The sequence below is a fragment of the Cygnus olor genome, chromosome 5 (genome assembly GCF_009769625.2).
Source record: "Cygnus olor isolate bCygOlo1 chromosome 5, bCygOlo1.pri.v2, whole genome shotgun sequence".
Classification (NCBI taxonomy): Eukaryota; Metazoa; Chordata; class Aves; order Anseriformes; family Anatidae; genus Cygnus; species Cygnus olor.
This window is the reverse complement of record NC_049173.1, coordinates 38,225,373-38,245,738: the sequence shown is the minus strand read 5'-3', so window position 1 is coordinate 38,245,738 and position 20,366 is coordinate 38,225,373. Positions and strand designations below refer to the sequence as shown.

At 42.2% G+C, this 20,366-nt stretch overlaps 1 protein-coding gene across 1 annotated transcript; it reads right to left on the bottom strand.

The window, feature by feature from the left end:
* Positions 1 to 8: 8 nt before the first annotated feature.
* On the bottom strand, positions 9 to 19,448 carry ARG2 (arginase 2). The gene is made up of 8 exons (XM_040558326.1): positions 19,269 to 19,448; positions 19,058 to 19,130; positions 6,744 to 6,921; positions 5,679 to 5,838; positions 3,104 to 3,198; positions 2,871 to 2,975; positions 1,268 to 1,404; positions 9 to 338 (listed from the first exon to the last, which is right to left on the bottom strand). Exons 1-8 carry the CDS (start codon positions 19,386 to 19,388, stop codon positions 133 to 135), a joined length of 1,074 nt encoding a protein of 357 aa, XP_040414260.1. The 5' UTR covers positions 19,389 to 19,448; the 3' UTR covers positions 9 to 132.
* Between the last annotated feature and the right edge of the window lie 918 nt (positions 19,449 to 20,366).

The window sequence follows — 20,366 nt, the reverse complement described above, 5'->3', positions numbered from 1 at the left end:
GCCACTGATCAAGTGGAAAAGCTAGTTTATTTAAAAATTGAGAAGTTAACAGTATTTGCCAAGTGTTAATCTACCCCCTCAAGTGCCTCAGCAGAGCTATTTAATGTCCAACGTACCCAGCACTTTGGGTTCCTAAATCCGCACTTGCTCTTCACTGTCAGATTCATCTGGAGAACTAGGTGTTGGGAGTTGATCAAAAGCAGTGTGCGCCCCTTCTCTCGTCTGTCCAAAGCACGTTGCTATCACGTCGACTGCAAGGCTAGCAGTTGCGTTCACTTCCTCTTGAGAAGCTCCAAGCAGTGGGTTGACTTCCACCATGTCTACAGCCGAAAGCATTCCTGTGAAAATTATTTGCAGCTTTGTTACTGTGAAAAAGGGTTAAATCTGTAGTAGGGTTTCTTTTGTAGCCTTTCACTGTGTGTAGCAAGTCTAAAACTTGAACTTGTGACCAATTGTACCCATGCATAAGTAAAATGGGCTCAAGTGAGGGAAAAAGTCATTGTTCTTAGATGCAAGTTTGTGGTTTATCTTTAGTTTTCTTACATCGTCACTACCTCACTCATCCATGCTTTTAGCATTCAGGAAAACCAAGTTTGATGTTCCACCTATGTTTCTGAGGTGCACTCTTTTTTAAAATCCTGTTTTCTCCTAATCCACAAGATAGGGGATGTAAAATAATCTTACATAGTAATTTTTACCATCCCAGGCATGATTCTGTTGAAGTCTGTTTTCTTTTTCCCTGTACCATCTTTTACTGTAAAGAATTCATTGTTAAAACAAATTAAATGAAACCTTCATGGCAGAAGGAGGAGGATCTTCATATTATGTCAACTGCACTATATAATTGGTGAAAAGTTGATTTGCTAGCCTCAAATCCTACAATAGGAATTCTGAACTGTTCAAAATCATTTGCATCCTTTTCCCCAGGTGCTCGGTTTTTGCATCTGTCCTAATGTGGATAGGAATAGGGGGGAACAGTATTTTACAAAGTGAACAAGCCATTTGTGGCATTAGTTGTCAATATACATATGCACTTTATTTACTTTTGGTAAAACTGAAGTTGATTTAAGCTGCTTCCATCTCCTGGGGTATTGCCTAATGGTAGGATTTTTTTTCCCTTAGTAAAGGTTGAATTTACTTTTTAGGCACCTTTGTGATGGGTACGTTCATCATATTAGCTAGTGATACACGAAAAACATATCTAGTATGGGCTGTATGTAGTTTGTCCTTGTCCTGTTTTAGTGCAAAAATATTGATCAACTCTTACCTGTGTTGTGTATTTCCTCTGCGATGTACATGCCCTCTCTGTAAGTTAATCCGCCTAGAACAGGAGTCCCAGTTGCTGGAGCCAGTGAGGGATCAAAAGCATCGATGTCAAAACTCAGGTGAATAGGTCTCTGTCTCCTGGAGACAATAAGACAAGAAAAGCAATGTTAAAACCTTAGACTTTTTCTGCTTGTATTTTTTACTGTCCAGTCTGATCAGCAAAGTAGCGTCATGTTGCATGATGTTAAAGGTCCCTCCCCTTTAAAGGTCCCTCCCCTAAGTCCTACACCATGTCATATATATTTGGGAAATATATTTTTTTTATTCTTTGGATTTTCTGGAACATCTTTTAGCTCAGAACTTTCTCTAATGTGCATTGGGAAAACAGAAGTTTGTCTTTCAGTTTTCACTGAGAATCTGCTCTGAATTGATGTGGCTGAAGATAAGTACGTTAGTTCTGACCATGTTATCTGGTACATCTCCCTGGCTGCAAGAACATAGAGAAATATGATATAATCCAGCCTTCCCTCCTCTTGTTTAGAAAGACAGGTTAAAAGGCTGAAACACGGGTTTGCATGGTGTCTAAGATGGAGAAAGCAACAAAGCTTGAGGATTTCCATAGATCGGTGGTTGAAGGCTCCAAACTCTGCCACATAAGCCTAGTTGATGGAAAAAGTGAAGGATGATCTCAAACCCGAAAGGTGCATTGCTTACTACAGGAAGTCTGGCAGTCTGTGAGAACTTACTAGGACAATGCTTGTCACTCAGATGAGCTGTTAAAGAAGTGGGCTGTGTACTTCCAAAGTACTGCAGAAGTTTATCTGGATTAGCAGTTTTGTTACTCGGCACAGCTGCAGCTAGAAAACTTGAGCACACCTTTGGATACAAAAGCATGCAGTTAGGAAGGTTACCCTTCCCAGCTTTGATCCTCTCCCTGTGTCCCTATGCCTTCTAGCATGATTCGTTGCCTGACCTGGTTCAGCAAAATCAAACAAGGTTAGCAAAGACTTTGGTATTGAACTCGAGTAGGGGCGCAGTTTAAGTGATCTTCACTAGTTGAACTGAAAATAGCAGTTATCAGGACAAGATATGTGAGCATAATCTAAGGAAGAAGCCATAAAATGCTTTTACCTCATGTACTGACAGCTGAATTCAGGTTACTGTCAGTTCACACATTAATATATACACACATGTATATATAAGTATGTGTAATTATTATTAATGTAAATTATCTATTAATATAAATAATTTAAGGGATACTCTAGACTCAGAGTGGATTCAACCCTTTTAAACTGCAGCAAAATACAGGATTCCTCAAGAAATAGGATAAATAATACACAACAGGTTCTACTAGTCAACACGGTTGTAGTTCCTCTTGTAGATGTTTGCCAAACACTGTGAAATGGTTGATTTCAAGATGTGTGGAAGTCAAGGACTAAATTCAGCGCTAAGACTTTACAATTTACTGGACACTTTCATAGTTCTGTTAGGCTGCCTTACATCAACAGTGACAGCGACCTTCACCTACGTAACTTTCAGGAAAGTAGATACTCAGTGAGCAGATGACAGAGTAGTTTAAGTGCGTCAGACCCATAGTTCGTTACCTGCGCATCAGTTGTTCAAATGTTCTTTCCATAACTTTCTGAATCCCAAGGCGATCAATATCCCTCATGGAGAAATAGTGGATGTCATAGTTTTTCAAAATATAGCTGTTAGAATAGAATTTTAAAAAAATCATTACTGGCTTAAACTTAAACCTAGCAACCCTTGTGAACAGCCAGATATGAATAGAAGCCCGTGATTTCAGAGTTTACAAAAATCCTTTAAATCAACTTACTATTCAGCAGGATCTACGTCCCTCAAACCAATGTACACAATATCTGATGCAGAAAGGCAGGGCTTTAGCCAGGAAAAACCAGGAAGCTGTGGTACCTGCAAAGTTTTGTATTGGATTAGTTTAATGACATATATAACAAACCTGTATTTAATACTTCCCTCAAAGCTTTATTTATAGCATCCTTTCTCTGCCTCTACAGAGAAGAGTTCGGCACTCAAGAGTTTGGTTTCCTGATTTAATCCATCCCTGACTATGTCATACCATTTTACCTGAGCTGAATGTTAATGGATGAAGTTTTTAATTTTACATTTTCTAGGCTGAAGAGAGGGAATAAAATGCCCAAATCCACAAGCAATAGCTAATTAGCATCAATGAATATATTGGGAAATTATAAGAAGCTAGATACCCAGATGTATCACTTAAATCATGCACTTAACAATAAAAGTGTAGAGCCAATACAACAAGACTTTGTTTCCCTCCCTCATATACTTTTTAATTACTAATTATATTCTAGTGACAATATTGGAATTTGTTTTTAAAGTCATAACACACCCATAGCTATATGTATTCATATTGGGACTAAATAAGCACTCAGTATAAAATATATATACATATATATATTTGTTACTCTTTGTTCTAAGACATACAAATGTTCACCTTAGGTGAGCTTCAAAATTGATAAGATTTTCTTTTGCTCTATCTTTCCTACAGAAGTGGGCACAACTGCCAAATAAAAGTCATCCCCATTAACTTATGGGAAATTAACAAGAAATTCAGCAGCCTTCTATATTAACCTTCTCATGTCCTGGGGATATTTCAAGAAGCCCCATTCATTTTGCATTACTTTGGGACTTCTAGCAAGTTTGCAGAAACCATACAAAAATTATTAGAAAGAGGGAAGAATTTAAAAGCACCAGATGACACTATTCACTTGTAGATAGAATTTGTTCAAATGAATTTGGATGAGAAAAGCAGAAGAGCTTTACCAGGTAACAGCAGTCTTTCTATGCCAGACAGGTACTAATGCAATAATCTGTTCAATAGCCATAAAAACATTCAACACTCTTAATCTTATTTGGAAGAAGCATTCTTCCATCAACACAGCACCCACGAGATTTATCAGGAAAAAAACAAGACAACTACTCGAGTTCCAGAATAAAATCAGGAGTCTGCAGACCTAGCGTCCATTCTCAATGTGCAGTTGCTAATCCTGTTCCCCCTCTCCAGCCTAAACATCAGCAGAAGCAGATTGCGGTAGGAACACTTTGATAGAAACAACAAAGGCCCCAGCTATTGGCAAATGCATAGGCTACCCCTGTAGTGTCTCCAGTAGATGCCACAGGTATTTCTAGAATCATCCAGTGGTTTGGGTTGGAAGGGACAATAAAGATCAGCCAGTTCCAACCCCCCTGCCATGTGCAGGACACCTCCCACCAGACCAGGTTGCTCCAAGCCCCATCCAGCCTGGCCTTGAAGACCTCCAGGGATGGGGCATCCACAGCTTCTCTGGGCAACCTGCTCCAGGGCCTCATTGCCCTCTGAGTAAAGAATTTCTTCCTAGTACCCAATCTAAATGTACTCTTTTTTTAGTGTAAAATCATTACCCCTTGTCCTGTCACTACACCGATAAAGAGTTCCTTCCCCATCTTTCCTGTAGGCCTCCTTTAGGTACAGGAAGGCCACTATATGGTCTCCCCGGAACCCTCTCTTATTCAGGCTGAACAACCCCAATTCCCTCAGCCTCTCTTCATCAGAGAAGTGCTCCAGCCCTCTGATTATCCCTTCTTGTGCTGGGGGCTCCAGGGGGAGATACAGTCTGCAGATAAGTCCAAAAGGACCTAAAGGCCTTGGGCCAACCTACTACTTTTAGCATCTTGACAGCAGCAAAAAACAGCCATGCGCATTCCACATGCCCCGGTAAATGGCTCTTTTTGACAACTTTACCTATTTCAAAGACAAAGACTCTCTCTTTAAAAGCACTTGTAAGCTGGTCCAGCTGTCCTGATTTGCCAGTAGCACTAAGACTAGAGCGGCCAGGAATCATGCAGGAACAGCCCATGTCAGGCCCCAAGGTTGTCAAAACACGCAAAAGCCAAACTAAGCAGAAGAGGCATGCAAGGTACGCAGGAGCCAGCTGTCACCAGAGGTGAGCTCAGCACAGCTCTCACAGGCTCAGCTGGGGGGAGGTTCCCTTTTTTCCTCCTGGTGGTGGAATTGCTGCTGTTGCACAGCCTCGGCACCAACTCAAGTCATTATGCAGACTGGCACCATGGTCAGCTGCCACGTGGACTTGGGTCAGCCCTTGCTTTCTGTACAACCCACAGGAGTGCTAACCCAAATAAAAGCTTTTTCTCATTCTTGGTTCTAAGTCTAGGCATATGTATATATATTTACATGCATTTGTGCATATGTACATAAATATGCACATATATACACATAAACAATACATACTATTGCTTGTACTCAGATAAAAAAAGGCCTGCATTTGCAATACTTAAGAAAGCACCTCATGCCAGAAAAAGTAAAATACTCAGAGGATTTCAATGTAGGCTAACTGTACAAGCAAGATACTTACTTTATCTTGAAGCTCTTTCAAGAGAAATGAAAGAGGTTGTCCATGGAGGTTTCCAGACTGAGTTGTAAGAGGGGTGTTGATATCAGCATGCGCATCCACCCAGATCACGCCGAGGTGCGGGCACTGCCGTGCATGGCCACTGACAGAACCAAGTGCCAAGCTGCAAGTACAGTAGCAAAGTCTTTAGTCAACTGCGCAAAACATTGTCCTTGTTCTGAAGGAGAAACAGGAAGTCTCTGCAACTTCAGACAGCAGCAGTCATGTTTCAACACATCAGGCACTCCTGATGATGAACAAAGGGCGTGTCCCATACAAACTGCATGGCATGCCCACTCCCAAGTAACTACAGGACAGTATTTGTAATGAAAGATTAGAAAGAGCTCTTTTCTCTCTCTCCATCGTCACCCTTCCCATGCTCTAAACTTCAAGTGTTCTAGCGCCAATGATCTCTCAGAAAAATCTAATATACTAACAATCAATTCTGCTGTTCACCCATTTTGCCATATCACTTTCAAAACTAAATTCATTCTTAGATGCCCTACCTTCTTCAACCGATTCTCACACCAAAAGTTAGTGAAAAAGAAGAAAAACAGTCTGACATAACAGCTATGAAAAAGTGGCCTGGGTGTGGGCATTATAAATCAATCCTAAGAGTTGACATCCTGAGAGCAGAGGGTGCAGAACAGACATACCACTAAACATTCAGAGAACAAACAAACAAACCTGCAACAATTTCTAAAAGGACCTGATCACACAAACCTTCCCAAATAGGAAAATTTAATTTGCTATTGTATTTTGTTGTATTATTGTTTTTTGTATGTTTGCAGATTGCTGAAGTCTGGAATTAAGCAGTGCTGTCTTTAGAAGGCCAGGTTTTTATAACTGACTTTTATGTCCCACCCTAAAAGCCCCAGCAATAACATCAAAATGCTACTATAGTACTACCAGGAAATGACCCCCAAGTTATTCTTGCTGTCCTCCTATTTTTTATTTAAATTCTTACATTCCCCTTCAAGCTTCAACCCGCAGCACACACCACTAATTGCTCCTAGTTCGTGAGCTCACCTGTGATCACCTCCTATAGTGACACAGCTGTGTCCGGCAGCTACCGCTCTGCTTACGGCATCAGCCAGCACCTGGCTGGCTAAACCCACTGACCGTGGGTACAAAATCAGGTTGTTGTACAGTTCATCGTTGGGAACTTGAGTGAAATTCAGATCTCCAAAGTCATACACTTGGCATCCTGGAAGCACAACAGCAAAAGGAGGAAGTGAAGTTAATAAACAAGTGCCCAAAGAAACATTCAAAATAAGGTCCCCTCAAAAATCAGTTAGGCAAGTTTGAAGGGAACAACAGGAAGGGAAATGATTCATTTGAATATTTGCATATCCTTGCAAACAAACATCTCACAACTTTACAGATTAGAAAGCTTAAGATAATATTGTCACTTTAATTTACCAATGATATAGGCCAATCGTATAAAGTCACCTAAAAAAGCAGCTTTGTTTAATTTCATTATTTGCAATTTTAGCACAAAAAAGTATAGTTTGTATTACTGTCTTCCTAATTAGCCAAGCTGTATACAACCTTACATGAGCTTAGTTGCTGAAAGATTGCCTAGGACTACACTTCAACAAATATAGCTGAGTCCTAAATGGTATTCTCCATTTTTGAACCCCGTGAAAATCCAGGCACAAGAGCATCAAGTTAACAATAAAGGAACTTTTCCTAAAGAACTCCTGAGCAACTAGCGTCTCATAAGAGAACCTGACTATTTTCTTAATGCAAGATGTTCTAGATGACATTTTAATTCTGGGACTTTTATCTCAACCCTCTTTTGAGATCCTGTCGTTGCAAGTTACGACTTAAATGACTGTTGAAACATGACAACATTCTTGATCTTTAGAAATTCCTGTTAAGAATTTCTCTCTATTTACTCTAAAAACAAGTTCCTTCAGAGATTAGGAAAGAAGGGAACATTTTTGGGTGCATTTCCCCTCTCCCACCCAACAGGAAAAAAGTTTACTTTAGTTGGCTGCATCTTAACTCTTTTCCATACACATCTTGGAGCTCAACCTTTGAAGTTCTGCTGCCCAACACCATGCGCTTTCATAACAGTCTTTCAGATCTCAGAGGCCAGAGCCTCAGTTTCAGATAGGCCTATTTGCTGCAGGCACTGATGAGGACTGTAAAAGGTATTTACAGCTACACCAAAAGTAATACCAGTCATGCCTCCCTAATTTGTTCCTCAATCACTAGAGTCGTCTGTTCACAGTTCAAAGCATCCAGGCGACAGCTCGACATTTTGCCTTTAGCCATTCAATGCCTACCAAGGAGCTTTGAAAAATTAAGGCAAGCAAATCACTGTGAAAAAATATCCCACTTGGGACTGTGTGATCTCTGCCTCATTTCCATTAAACCATTACCTTAACGTCTACAAAAAAGGCTCTGTGAGTTTCCCTGGTGGAAATAAGATTAAAGTAGCATTGACAAAAACACGAGTTTATCATCATTTGAAGGGATTTTGGACTGATGAACAGAACAGAGGAAAAAGGTTGTGTCACTTGTGAGAATTAGGCTACTGGGAAATAGGCAAGCATATTTTCTATGGCAAGGCCATATGTGGACATACATTTGCTAGGAGAGGACATGGTAGCTAAGCATAGGTACTTGACAAAGGATTAAATGAACGCAGCGTCAGCTAGTCTACAAGAAAGCACATTATCTACAGATACTTAAAGCAATAAGCTGGACCACGACATACCACTGCATGGTTCTCAAAAGACATCCCAGGCATACACAAGATTTTTTTTCCCACCCTCAAGCAATACCTAAATAGCCAGCAGGACAACAGCTCTGGAATTCTGAGCTCATGTTTTTCAGATTTCAATGTGCTATCTAATCTTAGTGACTTTGCCATTCATCATACATATCTCAAAGATCTCTTTTTTCTTTTTCCTTTTTTTTTTTTTTTTTTGTGTGTCTTCCCTCAAGACCACTTCTGAGGCCCATGCATGCTGTTGCTCATTTCAGTATTAAAGGTTTGATGAAAGTACCCAGGTATGCTTAGAAGACAAGTTTTGGGAATAAGACTTCAAGGCACTGCATTAGTCAATAGGTACCAAGAGCTTTAGAAGATGCTGTACAAGTTAAAATTTTCCACAGTCCTTTCATTTAATAACTGCTGACATCTGGGGGGAATAAATCTGCAATCGAGCAGCTGTGTTCATTGGCAGCACATTATATACCACATAACAGAGAAAAGGACTGCCACATAAGGCTTGTTCTCTTACAGGACATAGAGCACATCACAATATTTTTACCCATTAAAGGGTGAAAGAGAACAAAAGGGAACTATACCATGAATTTGTATCTCTAGATCAGTGTAAAACAAAGAGCCAACCATGCCATCTTTCATAGCACTTTAAGACTCTTCAGGGTATCCTGAAAGCAGGACGAACATGCCAGATAAGAACATGTCAGATAAGACACGTTTAAAGGAATATCACTTATGCTCAAGATTTTTATTTTTCCTTCTTTACTCTTCCCAACACTATGTGTAAGGCAGAAAAACCTGGTTCAGTCTCTGAATAAAATAAAAAAAAAAACATGTAAGTCATATGAACCCAATGGTGATTGTAAGAGACAACTGGGATATATCAGAGATTGCCACACAATTTTAGGGTCAAGAATTCTGGGAACTTGTCCACGTTTTGGACAAACAGTACTCCTACACCTCCTGTATGAAGATGCCTCTATTTTTATAAGAAGCAGAATGTCTATTAAAGGCAATAGATGCCATCTTCAAAAGTTTATTGTTGTTCACATGGAGTTCATAAACCTTGTGGCAGCTTCTTTTCTCAGCTTTGTGTTTCCCTCTTATTTAGGCCCACTGTGTTTATATACTTGCAGAGGATAGCTCAGGCTTCCCTGGGTGACTTGAATGGTTTCAGCCAGCTCTCCCATGGTTATCTCATTAGGATACAAACAGTCTCAGAAGTGCTAACTGGATCCTAAAACTTGAATATCTTCTCTTCCTACTATATATAGTGTATATATGTACACATACAGAAGATTTTAAAGAGCATATAGTATCTAGATTATGTTTATTTTTTTTTTAATATGCTTAGAGTTTTGAAAGCTATGATTGAACAACCCTAGTGGAAGGTTTAATGAATGACAGAACAGTACATAAACCGTGCATCCTGAGGTGATTAGAAGTATGTGCACATGTACTTTTTAGGAATGAACAGATAAAGAAATTAAAATTGGCATGTGCATTTGTCTTAGTGCTTACTGAACAAAGTAAAAGAATCCATGTCAAATTGTCAGGGCTACTAAAGTCTTTTCTTCAGTTCTCTTTGAGGTGTCTTTGATAGTCTAATGGTTAAAGACCTGAATTACTTGCCACATGATCTGCCTGTACATAGTTTTGACTTAAGGAAGTTTAAAAATTAAATCTTTCTCAACTGAATTTTGCTGCCCAACAGAAGTTACTAGATGGATAGACAAGCTGTAGTTCAGTGCAGTCTAGTGTATCGTGCTGTTATTTGGCTATTAATGAAAAAGTTGCATAATTCACCACCCCTTACTTTCTTTGGTAGTTGGGCTACTCTCTGTTTTAAGATACTAATAGCTATAAACAAACAGCTTTTTAGACCAGCATGGGAAGTTAACAGGAAGAATATATGTGCACCTTTTAAGACACAGGTGATCCAGGTTCTCAGAACTGGAGAAAGATGTGGGCAAACAAGAAAGCTAGCTTCCTTACACTCATTTAAAACACAGCATGCACACTGTTTGTCAGTGCAGCTGGTCAGAAACAGTAGGGTACCTACTTCAGTGATCAAAAGTATTTGTTCTGCCATGTGAAACTTTGTTTTCAAACAAAAATAAAACACGGGAGAAAGTTGGGCTGTGACCAGCAAATTCATTGCATCTGTGACATAATCAGGTTACATAGAATGAAACCAATTTCTTTTCCCCACTAGCTGTGGGGACTTGCCAACAGGTGTTTTTGTTTCAGACATAATTGTATTATCTGTCAAAGCCACACAAAAAAGTATCAGTTAATAGGAGCGATGAGAACTCCAGTTGCCCAGGCTCTAACACTCCATTCCCCCAAACTATCAATAACAGCTTCATGGATGTTACCCCATCTACCAGTCTCTACCTTAGCTTTTTTTTTTTTAAAAAACAGAAATCAGGGAAATGTCATAAAAACCTCAGTTCCTCCACCCTCGTTACCCACCCATTTTACTAGTTTTACAGTAAAAAGCAGCATCAAGTTAGTTTGTTTTAAAAAAGTAACTTCAAGCAGAAATACTTTCAAGCTAAGATTCTTTTGGAGTTAGGCTTTCTTTTTAGATGAAGCAGTACCATTCAGTACTTAAAAACTAACACCACAGATGTTTGCTAGTAACTAAAGAATATTAAATTAAGTATGATTAAAAGAAGTCTTTTACTGCACTTCAGAGCTCTAACAGAAGATATTTTTCATTTTGATGTAATTTGTTCAATTAATGAGTGAATTACCAACACTGCAGGAAGTGTTTAACCAAATCCATACAACTCAGCTTTATCAGCACGCTTGCTCACTACCCATTTTAAAAGATCACTTTTTCAAGCGAGGGAAAAAGATGGCTTGATTCAACTTGTGCTGTTACAGGAGCTTGAAAGAGGTATCGGGGAGATGAAGGTGTCTGAATATGAGCACAGTATAATTGTATAACTGTGCATACTAGCACACAGTCCTTCTGCTACTATGAAGGATTGTGTGAAGACAAACATCTCTTTTCTGCAGCTGAAGAGTACAATCCTTAGCGGCTCATTTCCCCCTATCAGGTTTTCAGTCAGCAGAGCTTCTTGGGTGCGCATTTCAGCCAAAAATGAACATTAGCTTGAAATATTTTGTACAGTAGATCCTTCCTAGCTCTACTTCTTTTGAAGAAGACAGGTTAGGAAAAGGTCATATAGGCATTCAACCAGCAGACAAGGGGATAGACGGCAGTCATTTCTTCAGCTTGCACAGCCAGAACCAGAACTTTAACTGGTAAAGAAAAATCAGCATTTTTCAAGATTAGGCACCTAACTTGTAATTGGAGAAGGGAGGGGAAAAAGTAGAAATACAAAGTAAAAACATACTTAGGAAAATAAAGTTTCCTGCTTGCCTTTTCAAATAAGCTAGCAATGTAGCACTAGGGCTCAACCCAGTGATGCTTACAACTAGGGCATAAGGTACTGTTTAGCAAGCTATCTGGCAATGGCCATGTTCATTTCCTATCATCTTAAGCGCAACGCAGGTCTTTTATTAAGCATTCACAGCAGGTAGTAGTTAGTATAGCAAGTCACTTCCCAGCACAGATTTAGAGAAAATTATTCTGTAAAAGCAGATGACTCAAGTCTGGGAGCATTTAACTGAAAAACATCTGGGTAGCAGCAGGGAAAGCCTCCCCATCCTCTTTCTACTAGGATGCTGTACCAGAGCCATAGGCAGGAATTTGACAGAAGGGGATCCAGCTTGCAACATCCAGGCTGGCTGCTGACATTGCCCAATGGCATGCTAGTGTAATACACTTACAGTGAGTCTCCTAGGCAGCAAATGGGAACTGAAACAAAAGCATGTGGAACATGAGGTAGAAGTAATCTCTTGATACAGCCTTTTTACTCTGGATGTTTGTGGACTAGAGGAGGGAAGAAAATTAATGGCAAAATTTAATCTGGAAACCCAGAAGAAGAGAGATGTAAGTAGTCCAGCAGGATTAAGAAACACCACTGTTAGCACATCTCACTTTGTGCTGTGTGTTATATAAAACCACTCACATGAAAGCATCACTCCTGCTTATGCAACAGAGCCGTTTTCTCAGATTACGGCCTCCTTAGCACAAAGGCTTTTCAGGAAGCAGGGGGTATTATGAACAATGTTTATAGACAACATTTTACTTCTTGCGAATAAGAAGGACTACAAGCTGTTACCATCCTTTTCAGTATACGCTCAATGACTCACATGGACTTTACTTCGTAACCCCTTCTCTGAGACACAGGCAAAGTGTTGCACAACAGCAAACAAATGACTGGTTCATTATGACCAGTGCATTCTGAAACCTATTTTAAGACAGTTTTAACCCTCCAGATTCATCTGGGAAGTGGGTATGTAAGAATAACTATGTAAGCAAGGGCATACTTTTGTTTTATATGAATGAAACTAGGCTAGCAAGGTTCCCACTACAAGGGACTAAAGCTCCAGCAACCTAGTTTAATCATAAACCCTTTTGCTTTGAAGCTCATTACACACTGTCTAATTCTCTTTAATACATATCTGCTGGAAGAAATCTATTAACTGCAGACATTTGATGGTTCAATGGTTTTCAGCTACAAAATTTCACTGAGGGAAGTTCATGTCTCAGGAATTTCTACCCTCCTTTTGGCATTCAGACAGGTCTGGTTTTAGACGAAGTTTCTGTATCAGTACCAGTTTAAGAGGCTTCTGCTCATCCAGTAACAACAACAAAAAACAAACTCAACTCCAACTGCTACCCCAAGTCTGAATTAGTCTGAAGATGTCCTTTGTATACAATTAGCCAAGAAGTATTTTTCCAACCCCCAATTAAACAGCTACCTCAATTCCCTTTGATACCTTTATAACTTTAATCACTTACGAAATCCAGTACACTTGACCTGAAGAGGTCTTCAAAAACGTCAGCATCAGGTGTTGAGAAACATTTGTACTGTGGCTTGCATCAGAGAGGAGACAAGGCTGCAGCTATTGTGCTCTGTCACTCCATTGACAAAGCCCAGCACAGTTCCACTTCCCTTTCAATGAGCTTAACCCAGAAACAGTTCCTGACAGTAAAGAAGCGCTCACAGACATAGGATGTCATAATACCAAAACAGCTTTCCTCCACCAGAAGCTCCTCATGCTTTAGACTGTTGCAAAAGCAAATAGTTGTTTTATTAGTTAACCCCTTAAGGAAACACACGGGCAGGAGAGAAGAACATATTAGAGCCTATTGAAGGTCTCTCTCTCCCTTTCAGCTACTACCGAAACTAGTATCAGACCAGCTCATTTCTTTATACTATAGTGACAGATTTCAAATTTTGCATTTGATGTTGGTGCTTCATACTCTGCTTTTCACCAGATAGTTTTTATAACTGAAATGTAAGATTTCCATCTGAAAGTAATCCTCCATATCATATCCACACAAGCACATACCTAGCATAGGTGCCTTGTTCTTGTGAGTCCACAAAGAGACGGAGCTATAGTTAATAAGAAAGCAATAAAATATTCCATGCACTGTAAAGCAGATCAAAAAACAATTCGTTATCTAGTTTTTCCAATCATCTCTTTTCGTCCCTCCCCAATAACTCCTCTCCTTCAACACCATTCATTGTAAATATATATATATATATAATATATATATATATATATATATATAAATAAAACAGATTGTGGATTGGAATAAGTGCAGGTGAGAGCTGAATTTCTTCACTCACAGAATAAATTAAGCCATGCATTAAAACTGATTTTGTAATACAAGGATGCAGGGCATCACCCATAGAACTAGAAGAAATACAAAGCCTCGAGAAACTCTGTTCTTTGATCATCTCCGTTTACTGCAAGACTAAGAAGAAATAATTGATTCAAGCTTCCTGATCTGCATCAGTTTAGCTTTAAACGCCTCTAAAAAATTAACTAGTATGATGAACAATTAAAATTGAAGCACCTTGTGTGCTTTAATCTAAGTTCACTAAGTTTCTTTTGAAGCCTACTTCATGGATAATGTACAACCTGTAATATGTATCAGCCAAATGGAGGTGGGAAATCAAAAACTGCCCAAGGGCTTTCCAGACTGAAGAAAAAGTAGTAGATGGTGTATTTCATCAGTATGGGGAAGGGAATAGGATTGCTGACCTATCACAAGGAACGCTTAAGCTCCATGTACTTTCACTGCCGATGTTTCTCCAGTAACTTATAAGACTAATGGTAATCATGCAAATATCAAAGTGTCCATCACTTAAAAGGATGGACCATAACTGGTGTCAGAGCACACTCCCCTACTTCCAGCTTAGCTTTCTGTGCTCAGGGCCAGCTAGCAGATACGATCTGTTGCAAAACAGCAAGAGCATATTAAAGTCTTAACGGATACAAGCAACTCTTCAATATCTTAGTCATATTTACTGGATGGGCTGATGAAAATTATTTTCTTAACACTGCAGCTACAGCTCTTACCAGTCTGCCTCTACTGAACCCCAGCACTAGTACTTACTATCCATACCTTGGTGCACAATTAAAAGACTATTTATCTTCCTCTTGAAATTTTCACCTGAGAAGATTTAGGGTGAAAAAAAGGAGATATGTAGAAGCTGCTTCACGATTTATAATCAAGGCAGAAACTAACCATAAGATCATCTGTTGGTGAGACAGAAGAGTTAAATTGCTTTTTAAAGGAGCAGATGTCAGCAGGAATCCATTGGTTTTAGGCAAAGCAGGAGAGTATCTCCAGTCACATGGGGATTAGCAGCCCCTTTCCTCCTTTAGAGGTTACTCCTTAAGTTTCACTACACTGACCTCCTGCATCCTATTACTGGAGAGCTTTGTTCCTGTGAAACAAAAGAACAGTAACATGATGGTTATTCTCTTGGACAAGTCTAATCTATTTCTGTCTGTAGGCCACATGTCTCTGCAGTCTACCAACTCATCAAGCAAGCAACTCAGTTCCAAACTTTTAAAATCTATTCTAGAGTAATAAAAACCCAAGTCTGACTAAACTCAGCAACACAGCCACGTGCAGCTCTAAATAGATAAATAAACCTAAAATAAATCAACAGTCAACATACATGAATGAAGACTTGGGAAGAAATTTTATACTAGAATTGTTTCCATGTTAGCAACAGCAAGGATGCTCTAAGTCACCTCAAGGACTACAGTGATTAACACAACAGCTACTTAGTGCTTATTAAAATCTGAGTGGTCCTTTTCTCTTCCAAGGAAGGGGGGGACCAGGCAACACTCCAGATTTAAGTTGGATCAGATTGTCTGCTTAATCTACAGTAGGCGTGAGAGGTCCAAAAAACTCTTAGAAAAGAATTCACAAACATGACTTCATACTTTGCATCTTCTGTAGCTTAGGTCAAGCTCAGAACTGTATGCCCTGTCCTCCTCCACACCCCAGAGTTATGAATCTCTATTTTCATATTACATATTTACTTCTTTGGCAAGATTGAAGAGTCCTTTAAGGTGTTAATATTTTAGTTTCCCTTCAGAAAAGGAACAAAGCCAAAAGACAGACATCACCAGAGTGATTAAGAAGCCTTGCAGGCTTAGTCAGTTATACTTTAAATCATGCTTGCTACAGACTTGCACACCCACTGTTTTTGGCTTGGGAGTTGGATTCCTGCTACATTAGCTCTGAGTACACCTCAAGCTACTACCACCATGTAGCAGCATTTGCTGTGCTTCTAACGAGGGGATGGACAACAAGCTAGTGGCTCAGGTTCATCTCTGACAGTCTGATACAGGCTAGTGATACCATCTGCCTCTCAGCTCCCTCCTTGAATTTCAGCCTAAGCATAAACAAGCTGTTCAGCAGCAGTCATTATCCTAGGTGGCCAAAAAAAGATATCACACCATGTGACTACAGCCACAGTCTCTTTCAAGGGAGGGATCCCCGAGGAAGTAGCAAGTAGAGCAGCAGCTCAGGAGACTGCAACAGAACTATTAAAGATCAGATATTCGGACAGAGTGAGAGGAACAGATTTTCACCACCCACCCATGCAATACAGTGCTAAAAGGATGAACAAAAGATTATGGTGTTCTCGCTCTTTCTGATGTACCTTTAGCACTATCAAATGAAGGTATTAAATCAGCTATACAAGCATAGAAAAAGCCATGCGGTGCCTTGATATTCAGAGTACTGAAGCATAAGGCTAAAACAAACAAATGGTGCATGCACCTTACTACCAGAATGCTGCAGTTCTAAAGCAGACTTAAGAGCATCTTCATTTTACGCAGATCACATTGAATATACAGATGGAAAGTGAGCAAGTTGAACCTTACAATTTCAGGCAGATTCTATTCAGAAGTCTCTTCCACTTGAACTGAGTGCAATTTTATTTAAGAGTCACTACATGCAGATTTCATCATAGGAACGCTGCCTCCTTTTCTCCATCCATAATTGCTCTGACTGCCCTGAATCCACCTTTCCTTTTCTGCTGGGAAGCATCTCCCCATCGCTGGCCTCATGCCCAGTTCCAAGCTCGTAATGACACAGACACACCGCAATCACATCTATAGCAATCTCCAACATCCCTGCTGGAGGGGGAAATGGCAGGGTGGGGAACACTTTCTGTGGACACAAAAGCTTCAGAACTAGCCAACACATATAGAATAGAAGCCCTATATATTAGGCAGACATTTATTTTTTAAATGAGAAATCTGCTCTGCTGCAGTATTACCTACCTGCTCCTGGAAAACAAGCAACAAGGACCCATGAAAACAATTCTTTTAACAGAATAGATAACTACAAGACTCTACAAGATTCAAGGTAATAATGATAAAACCATTGTTCTACTGCCTTCTTCTGTAGATAAGAGAAAGCATTGTGTTAGAAAAACGAAGACAAAGAAAAAAGCAGCTAAAGTTTTAGAGCCAGTTCAGTGTACCACAGGAGGCCAACCAGCAGCATTATCACATTACTACAGGCAAAGCTTTCCTGCCAGCCTCCCCAAACCAGTACTTTAAGTTTCCATGAACAACAGATGTGCACAATACAAGAGGCTACCCAGTAGCTTCCTCTTCCATCCAAACACCCAACCCTCAAGCAGATTGCCTTTGCAACATAGACAGCTGTGTATGCTGGTGACTGCAATTGCTTCAGGATGGGCCCTCCCAGCAGGATCTGTTACAGTTTGTGTGCCATCTGAACCTGCTCGGATGAGAGCTGCAGGGAATTTAGGCAGCAGTATAAACATCAACACCAACTGAAAAAACCTATCCCAGTGGAAGAATATGTCAGTAACATGAAGCTGAAAATGCAGGAGGAAGAAATCCCAGTCTTAAAAAAAAATCTTAAGGGAAGAACAATAGAATATTTCCATGTTCGTTACTGATTAATTAATAAGCAGTCCATAAGCAACTAAATAAACAGTGAAAGTATTCATCACCTTCCCCTGATTTTTGAGTTTAACTTGATTCATTTCTATCCTCGCATTTTTTGTTACTGGAACCCAGAAAGGGCTCGTAGCCTCCTTTCTGCTCACATTGTCCAAGTTTCTACTGGAACGAGTTTGTGTCATGCAAATGAGTTTTTTTTTAAAATAAGGATTCTTATAAAATTGGAAGTATAATAGCTAAACTATTTGAAAGAAAATGCCAAGCCTTCCAGTACAAAATTCTATCATCAGTTGCTAAAAAAGCCTGCTGTCTACCTTCTTGCCTGGAATAACGTATCCTTTCAGACCTGATTTGTCAGTTTTCATTACCTTTAAGCTCAGTAACATCTAGACCTGCCTTTATTCCAGCGTATAAGAACTCTTTTGGACACCCTCTATTTTTGGTGGGGTTACAGATCATACTCATTGTGAATTCAAATGCTGCCACAGATACACAGGGGGTGCCGAGACACATATCTCAACTTTGCGCAATACAAAAGAGGAAAGGCTCATCTACTCATTTGATCGCAAATTGGGGTTTTCCAGCTCGTGAATCATGAAATATGCACAGGAAACCCACAGGGCTGCGCAGAACAATAGCCTCCATTTTAAAGGTCTCATAATTCAGATTAAGTTTGCCGGAGGGTTATTAAGCAATTATCTTTTTTCTTCATGCATCTAGATTCTATTAGCACTAACCACACGCACAGCAGATAAGTTCTTTCTGTTGCTGGTCCAGCTCTGCAGTCCATCACCATACAGCTTTCAGCGATGCTTTCTAAATTAAGGATTCTCTGGGACAGAATTTGGTTAAGTTTCTCTCATGTAACGTTTCTAAAAACTGTGATACTGTATTCATCAGTTTGCAGACACAATAGATGGGAGAAGTCCAAGCCTGAATAAAGGCTTGAATTTCGTTAACCATCGCTGCTGGTGATGATGATGAAGACCACCACCTTTCCATTCGTACAGCCTTACACGCAGTGCTTACAAAGGAAAAGCGAATCTGGAGGTTTCTCCAGAAAGTTCTGCATCCCATCACTCGGGAGCATACAGCTGCCTTACGAATAAGCTTAGTAACCGCGATAGACAGAAGAAAAGACAGCGTGAGAAGCGAGGACCACGCCAGGTCGCTCCCCCGGCCCCCCAAGTGGCCAGACGCGGCCCCCCCGGCCCCCCCCCCCCCCGGGTCGCCCCGCGGGAGGGCCGCGCCCGTCCCCGCGCCTCACCGAGCCCAGCCAGCCGCTCCAGCAGCCCCGCGGCGCGGACAGTGGCGGGGCCGTGGTCCACTCCGCGCCGTTTCTGCGGGACAAAGAGAAGGCGAGGCGTTACCGAGGCGTCACCGGCCGCGGCGCCAGGCGCCGGCCGGCCGCCCCCTCCCCAGCCTCCCCTCTCCCTCCCCTCCCTCCGCCGCCCGGCCCGGCCCGGCCCGTCGCCCACCTGCCCCCGGGAGAACGGGGCTCCCACCACCGCCACCGAGTGCGCCTGCCTGGGCCGCTGCAGCCCGGCGGGGGCCGCCTGCCCGCGGAGGAGCCGCACGAAGCCGCCGCGCAGAGCCATGGCGCAGGAGCCGCGCAGCCGCCGCCCGACGCCGGCCACCGCCGCCGCCGCGCTCCTCTTAAGCCGCTCCAGCCCCGCGCGCGCCGCCGGCGCCCCGCCCCCGCCCGCACACCCCCGGGCCGCCCGGCCAACGGCGGCGCGCGCGCGCGGAGGTGTGTCCCGCCCCCCCGGCCCCGCGCGGCCGCGGCCAACGGCTCCGCCTCCCCCCCCCCCCTTCGCCCCCCACGCCGGCCCTGAGGTGAGGAGGCGCGCGCCCCCCCCGCCCCTGCCCCTGCCGGCCGTTAGCGGCCGTTAGCGCCCGGCCCCGCGCGCCGCCCCTCACCTCCCCTCACGACCCCGGCCCCGTCAGCTCCTGCCTGCCTGCCCCGGCCGCCTCACCTGCGCTTCACGTGCTTATTCCCTCTTTAAAAACCGCAGCTTCATCGTTCTTTTTTCCTCCCATGTAAGCGTTTTTCACCCTTTTATCCCCCATCTCCGCAGTCCCTTTGCCCGCCAGGTGTTTTTTCTCTGCTGCCTCAGCTCACCCTTTGGAGCCCCGGCCCACCCCTCCCCTTGGCAAGGTGCAGGACAAGCCGCAGGGCCTTCTTCACCTCCTCCTCCTCCTGCCCAGCCCGACCAACGACCACCCCCAGTGTCTCCCTCCCTCTCACGGCGGCCTTGCTGCCCCCAGAAAGGTGAGCGACCGGGTCTGTGCACAGCACCCCCGGATCCCAGGGCACCCTGCGTGCAGAGCCTTGAATGACAGCATCATTAAGGCTGGAAAAGGCCTCCAAGGTCATCTGGTCCAACCATCCCCCTACCACCACCATCACCCACTAACCCATCTCCCCAGCACCACAACCAACCTTTCCCTAAACGCCCCCAGGGACACCTGTGAGGAGAGCTACGGGCACGCTCAGTGCCCCGGGGTGGGGAGGGCAGCACAGGTTTGGAAATCACCGACCTGCAGCTCCGCATCAGCGCCAGGTAAAGCACCTG

Coding starts and splice junctions, on each gene's coding strand:
- ARG2 (XM_040558326.1), bottom strand. CDS start 19,388: ATGGCTCTGCGCGGCGGCTTCGTGCGGCTCCTCCGCGGGCAGGCGGCC. Junction 6,922..19,057: donor GGAGCGGCTGGCTGGGCTCG/GTGAGGCGCGGG, acceptor TTGTGCTTCCAG/GATGCCAAGTGTATGACTTT. Junction 339..1,267: donor AGAGGAAATACACAACACAG/GTAAGAGTTGAT, acceptor TAATTTTCACAG/GAATGCTTTCGGCTGTAGAC.